This window comes from Manihot esculenta, chromosome 3, assembly GCF_001659605.2.
Source record: "Manihot esculenta cultivar AM560-2 chromosome 3, M.esculenta_v8, whole genome shotgun sequence".
Taxonomy (NCBI): domain Eukaryota; kingdom Viridiplantae; phylum Streptophyta; class Magnoliopsida; order Malpighiales; family Euphorbiaceae; genus Manihot; species Manihot esculenta.
Window position 1 is genome coordinate 10,389,257 of NC_035163.2, and position 7,803 is coordinate 10,397,059.

The 7,803-nt window shown below is 27.7% G+C and overlaps 1 protein-coding gene across 1 annotated transcript; it reads left to right on the forward strand.

The window, feature by feature from the left end:
* Window positions 1-976: 976 nt before the first annotated feature.
* LOC110607837 (RNA-binding protein 12) lies at window positions 977-1,354 on the forward strand. The gene has a single exon (XM_021747001.1). It carries the CDS (start codon window positions 977-979, stop codon window positions 1,352-1,354), a length of 378 nt encoding a protein of 125 aa, XP_021602693.1.
* The last annotated feature ends 6,449 nt before the right edge of the window (window positions 1,355-7,803 follow it).

Consider the following 7,803-nt stretch of genomic DNA (forward strand, 5'->3'; position numbering starts at 1 on the left):
TAAAAAAGAAAAATGAAAAAGAAAGAAGAGGAAAAAAAAAGTTAAAGACATCTTAAATTTTAAAAATGTAAGGTTGGAAAAAACTTTTTATAAATAATTGATTGAATCCGATGAAAACATAATCGTTCACCTAATTTATTATCAACTTTTTAAATTTAGTTATAATTTAAATACAATTATATTTTACCCTATAAATATAAATTGATATGATGTGGAATTAAATTAAAAATCCTAAGATTTTGGTGTATTTAACATTCATCTACAGATTCAAATTTATATATTAGGAAATTATTTGAATAGCAAAATTCAAATTGAAAATCATAAGATTCTAATAACAATCGCTATATTAATTATATTTTTAATGCATATAAAAAATAAATAAATTTTTATGAGATAAGAGAGAATAACTAAACCAAATGTAATAAATATTTGAGTAAGTCTAATATATGTTCAATCTCATATAAAAATGAGTTTGAGGCCATTAAATTAAGTATCTATATATTCGATTTTTAGAAAATTAAATTAAAGATATATATAATAACTATAGTTAAATATTTAATCCAACGATGATTAAAACTAAGTGTATGGCACTCATACATTTAATCTAGTGGTAGATGTATTTGAATAAATTTGAGACGTCTCATTCTACTCTCTTAATTTTTAATTCTACTCTCTCAATTCTCAATTCTCAATTCTCAATTCTCAAATTCACGATTCTCAATTCTCAACTCTCAACTCTCTAACTCTCCATTCTCAACCCTGAATTCTCATTTCTCAGTTAAAAAACAAAACTAAGCACGTGTTTCCGTTACCTTATTCAGACTATTTCCTCTAACATGAACCAACCTACGATTTAATGTCATTTATTACGATTTCTCTCCTTTCTATATAACACCCAATCAACCCAAGCACTAGAGACCATGGACATGAGCTCTCTTTCTTAATAACTCTTACTGCTAGAGAAAGAAAGACGCCCATGGCTTCTTCAAAGATGATGATGAGAAGCTTCTTGTTCTTGCTAAGCTTGATTCTCATATGTATTCTTACTCCCAGAATAGACGCTCGTTTGCTTGAGAAATCAAATCCAGCAGAAGAAATTGGGAAGCTGGAGAAGTCTGATGACAAAGTGAAGAGTACTACAGGTGAGATGAAGATATTACCATTGCCTCCTGGAGTTCCATTTCCACAGATTCCTCCGTTTCCGTTTCCGTTTCCGTTTCCACCTGGATTTATTCCAAACATTCCTCCCCTTCCTAACCTTCCGCCACTTCCTAACCTTCCTCCATTTCCTAAAATACCTTTACCTCCTTTTCCTTTCCCTCCCTATCCTTTTCTCCCACCTTCTGTTCCATGAAAGTATTGGACGAGACGCCGTCCTTTTATCGTAAAATAACTGAATAATGGTTTGTGACGTATGTATGCAACTGAAGCACGTGCTCCTTCTCATAGTGTGTGCACGTGAGGTGGATCATGACAATGGTCTATGTATGAATAATTAATGTTTGTTTGTTTTATATATTTATTTGTTTTCACCTTGTGTCCATCTTCATACTTTAATCTCCCTGCCTCTTGAAATATGTGTTCAAATTAAAATTAAATTAGTTATTTATTTCGAAACAATTAAAAAAATTAAAAATTTGATTTAATTTTTTATTTATTTCGGATCAATTTAATTTAAATTTTAAAAATTTTAATTATTTCGATTTGATTTAATTTTAATAAAAAAATTAAAAAAATCAAATTGAACCGATTAGTGATAATATTATATTATTTTTAATAATATAGAGATATTAAATTATATTAAAATTAAAATATTTCAATTAAATTTTAAAATATTAAAAATAAAGTAAAAAAATAAAAAATTTATTAAAATAAAAACCAATCAAATTCAACCGAATCAAATCGAATTAGACGATTTGATTTGATTTCTAATTAAAATCGATTCGATTCAATTTTTAAAAATATTTAAATTTTTATTTTTAATTTATTTAGTTTAATTCGATTTTAAACTGAATCGATCGAATATTTATGTTCAAATGAAAGTAAGTTCTGATCTCAAAAGTTAAATTAATTATAAAACTGTACTAAATTAAATTAAGAAATAGTAATTTTTTTATAAAATAAAAATAAAAAAATTTAGTTATAATTGAACTGGGTTATATATTCAATTACCATCAAATATGTTAATGTATATTTCAGATGTATTTATACAGTACGTTAAAATTCTATTGCACTTCAATTTTTCATTTAATTTAATTTTTTTTATTTAAACTTATTTCATCTAGCCATTTTAAATTTTTTTAACTAATAGTTCCGTCTAAATTATAATTGATGATAAAAAAATATTTTAGTTTTTAGAACATAAGAATGGTTGATAATATTAATTTTTTTTAATCAAATGGTAAACTTATTTTCGTTAAAATGATAAATTTTATATTATAATTTTAAATGATAAAAAATCTGTCCATTTATTATTATTACTTTTTTATGACTTTCTGGTACAACTTTCAAAGTCGAAGAAACACTGATTTCAAGAAATTGCATTAAATTCGGATACATGGAATATTTAGTATGAAAAGATTAAATTTGATCTTTTAACTGCATAACATAATAAAATATTAAATTTTATTTTTTATTTAAATATATTTTTTAAATATTATTAAAAATTAAATAATACCATAACGTAGCATTGTCAAAATAGATTTTAATTATGTAAACAGTTCGATGTCACCTATATTTCTTTTTAAAATTAAATAATAAATTTAACACAAATCTCTATAAATCAAGTGTAAAAATTAATAATAAACTCCCTAATATAAAAAATAACAAAAATACTACAGTTAATCGATAAATTTACTTTAATTTTTAATATAATTAAAAAAATATAATTTTATACTCTCACAATAAAAAAATACATAAATAGTATAAATAATTTTAAATTTTGATTAAAAGTTTTTCCACGCAAAAGACCGCCAGAGTTTATATAGAAAAAAATTAAATCTAAACCTAAAATATTAAGAATAAACTAAACTCTAAACTGTCAAACAATAATTGGCTGGATTAAAAACCCGTAGTAGAGGGGCGGCACACTAAAGCTAAAAAACTAGGATTCCTAAAATAAATAAGATAGCACAACTTTAACCCAAATAAATGGGCTTACAAAATATATCATTAATATCCAAATAACATGTATAACACTCCTCTGAGACTGCCTATAAGTTGTGTACATTCTTGCTCATGCTCTTTAAATTGCACATGTTTCTTCAAATCTCCTCACTTGGTTTAATGGACTTGTACACCTTCTAATTAGACTCAATTGACTTGAATTTTCATAAAAGTCTTTCTTGATCTTCACTTTAGACTTTCCTTTGTATAGTTTTAGCCCATAGACTTGATTATACTCCTTAAGCCCATAGGCTTGATTATGGCCCTTAAATTAGGCCCAATGGGCTTGAGCCTTCACAAAAACCTTTCTTGATCTTTACTTTAGACTTCCCTTTGTATAGCTTTAGCCTATAGACTTGATTATGCTCCTTAAATTAGGTCCAATGGGCTTGAATCTTTACAAAAACCTTTCTTGATCTTCACTTTAGGCTTTTCTTTGTGTAACTTTGGCCCATAGGTTTGATTATACTCCTTAAATCCATAGTTGCAAGCGTTGCACCAAATCTGCTCCATATGAATTGAAGCACGCCCCAAGTGGATTTTGTTCATATAAATACGATTTTGAACTCTTTTTAGACCTATTTGAATAATATAAGGTTGCTCCACACAATTGTCAGAAGTTTACCCTATTGGATCTATATCATTCTCTCCTTCTTTAGAAAAGATTATTCCTTGAATCTTACTCATGTTCATGTCAGGAATGGAAGTTTTAAGAACTAATGCATCTTCAAAGACCTCCTATTGAAGATGTGAAAATAGCATGAAACTCTCTTCATGGTATGTTCTCATCAATAACTTGCATATCGAGAATAAAAGAACTAGACGTAACAATGTTAGTCATAGAAAGATCATGTGGATGTGACCCATTCTCCTGTGCGACTTTCAAAACAGCTCCATTTGCCTTCTCTACCTCATCAATCATGTCCTCCCCATGTCCACCATCATTCACAACCTATTCTTTAATCTTAATGATGTAATTTTCAGTAGTAATTTCAGAAACTTCATGCATTATAACTTCCTCTTCAATTTCAATCTCTATGGAAGTTGAAATTGAAACTTTAGCCTATTTTTTCTCATTTTCTTTCCCCATCCTCCTCTTTCTTATCTCCTTTCTTTTCTTAGCAACAAATCTCTTTATCTCTAACTTTGCTTCATGTAAATTCTCTTCATAACCTTGAAGCTCCTTAAGTAACAACATAGCTTCTCTAAAGCTATATGTAACTTTCTTATCCATCCGTTTTCTGCAATGCTGAATACAATTTTTAAAGCTATTTATTATAAAATCAAGCATAAGATAGGAAACATTCTCCTTAATCTCCATCTCATGTTCCTCTCTATCATCTGCATACTTATCTAAACTCATGGTTAAGAACAAAAACAGAAATTACAAGAAAAAAATAGAGTTAGTAGCAAAGCACTTCCCTCACATGTTTGCACTCTTTTACCACTCTTTATAATTCCTTCAATTGAACTTCAGAATTGAGACCAACCCAACAACTCAAAAGAATGCTTAGAAACAAAGATTAAAACTCTAACAAAGAAAAGCAAACTCAAACACACTAGAAAGAAGATACAAGACAAAAGGATGGTAGCACAAAGTCAAGACTATATACTACTTGATTATATCAATTTAGAGTGTAATCACAATCAAATAACACTTGAATATTGTAAAGAAAATAAAGAAGGCAAGACTCAAAAAAATCAGCAAACAAGAATTGAGAAATAGACAATTTAGGCTAAAATATAAGAATTTAAATTACTACAAAGCAAATCAAATATGAAACCTAAAATATTTCTATCCAACAAAGTAAGAAAGCAATAATACTTAAATTAAATCAAAATTCTTATATACAATTAGTTTTTTGGAGCCAAATTAATTATTTTGTATCAAAATAATTATTTTGTATCAAAATAATTATTTTGTATCAAAATAATTATTTTGTATCAAAATAATTTATTTAAAGGTATAAACATGCACAAGTATGCAGGTGATCAAATATGAAATTAAATTGATTGAAACAAGAGAAAGTCAATCCAAACAACCTCTAAAATAATAGAAATCCGAAAATTGAGGCAAAGAAAGCAATTTTTAAGGTACAAGAAACCTCAAGTCTTGATTCAACTAGGATAAGAAAATAAATACAACAAGGAGAAGGATTCCTCCAAGATACGTCAAGAATTCTCTTTCTTTCTTCTTCCTCTCTTTCTCTTTTCGATTTTCTTTCTTCTTCTTTTGTTTTCTTTCTTCGATTATCTTTCTTCTACTTCTTTTAATTTTTTATTTTATTACCGAATTGATCAATAATAAAACTTAACTAATTTAACAACTAAAATTAAATCAACAATCATTTAAACAAGTTTAGACCCTAAACCAATTAAAATAGCACAAGAGCGAAACTTTAAAAATAAAAAACGCAAGAAAACTCAAATTTAAATCCCTAAATTAAAATAAATCAGAATTTATCTTAATCTTTACCTCTGATACCAACTGATGCGAAATCTTATGGATCAAGTCCAAGAACTCTATGACAAGATGGAATAGCTCCAAATATTAACAATAAACTCCCCTTTATGGCACCCAATGTAAAAGACAACAAGAATACCAATAACTGAGGATTAGAGAAACAAGACAAATTTTATAATTGAATTGATAAGTTTACCTTGATTCTTGATGTAATTGGAAGAATTCAATCTCACACTCTCACAATAACAAAGGCACGCAAACAGCATAAATAATTCTAAATTTTGATTAAAAATTCTCCCACACAAAGGACAACTGGAGTTTATATAGAGAAAACTAAACTCAACCCTAAAAGACTAAGAATAAACTAAACCCTAAAGTCGTATATAAAGGCTAGCCGAATTAAAAGTCCATAGTAAAAGGGCGGCACACTAAGGTTCAAAAACTAAGCCCAAATAACTAAACTAGCAATATTAAAGCAAATAAGATAACATAAACTTAAATCAAACAAATGGACTTAAAAAATATATCATTAAGACCCAAATAATATGTATAACATATCCCTCAAGGTTGCCCATGAGTTGTGCACATGCTCCTTAAGTTGCACATGCATTGCATATGTTTTTTCAAATCTGCTCACTTAGTTTGATGGACTTATATACCTTCTAATTAGGCCCAATAAACTTGAATTTTCACAAAAGCCTTCCTTGATCTTCACTTTAGACTTCTCTTTGTGTAGCTTTGGCCTAGAGGATTGATTATGCTCCTTATACCCATAGTTGCAGTGTTGCACCAAATCTACCCCATATGAATTGAACCACGCCCCGAGTGAATTTGGCTCATATAAATATCATTTTGAACTTCTTTTAGACCCATTTGAATGATATAAGATTGCTCCACACCATTGTTATAAATATGCCCTATTGGATCCGTATCAAGATTTGAGGCTCATTTTCAAAACGGGCTTTTTTACCTGGTTCGTTTTGGGATCGAGCCCGCGCAGACCGGACCGAACAGGTTCGCAGACTATCCATTTTAAAAATACTGAAACAGCATCGGTTTATTTATCAATTTTACTTTTTATAGATGAAGATCAAGATGTGGATGGTAATAAAAGGGCAAATAAAGATGTATTAATTTTCAAAGAAAATTCAAATATTATTGATCTAGAAAAAGATGATATTTATCAATTTTATTTTTTATAGATAAAGATCAAGATATGGATGACAACAAAAAAGTAGATAGAAAATATGTATCAATTTTCAAATAAGATCCAAATGTTGTTAATTTGAAAAAAGATGATATTGATTGATATTTTCTTATTTACTTTAATTTTTAATATGTTTTGTTTAGATTTTAATTTAATTATATATTATGTTGTTTTTCTTTTTGTTTTAAATAGTAAAAGTTGTTATAATTATGATTTTTTTATTACTTTTTTTATATTAATTTCTGTCAATATATGATACATGATAGGTAATTATAGCATTTGATTAGATAGTCAGAATAAAAGAAACAAAAAATATGAAGTTGAAATTTATTTGTTGATTATAATGTCTTTCTTCATTTGCTGATTATGGTTGTAATAGCGTGAATTTAATTTGTTTTTTCAGTCTCAATCTTTTTTTTTTTTCTTAAAAAAAGGACACATCCATGCCCGTCCATAGATCTACTATAGACTAGGCCGAGCTTAAATATTAAAAGCTCATTTTTAATAGATTTTTTGACTCGGTCCATTTTAAGATTGAGTCTGCACCGGTAAGAAGGACTAGGCTAGACAACTTGTTTTAATAGCGCTACTAGGCCAGACAACTTATTTTAATAGCGCTACCATAACCTCTTAGAATTTAAAATCGTGAGCCACTCTCTTCCATATGGAAAATCACTACCATAACCTTTTAGAATTTAAAATCGCGAGCCACTCTCTTCCATATGGAAAATCATCAACTTAACGGCATTTAAAAGTAAATTACACAATTCTCAGTTTATTTTATTTGATATTATTTAATATTTTAATAATATTAACATAAGAATTGAAAAAAATTAATATTTTTAATTTTGCTCAATAGTTCAAAAATAAATTTGACATGTTTTACCCATATTAATTAGTTGTGAATAATCATCCTATTTAACTAGGATATCCTATAGTGTTATTTTTTTATATAACTGCAAGATGA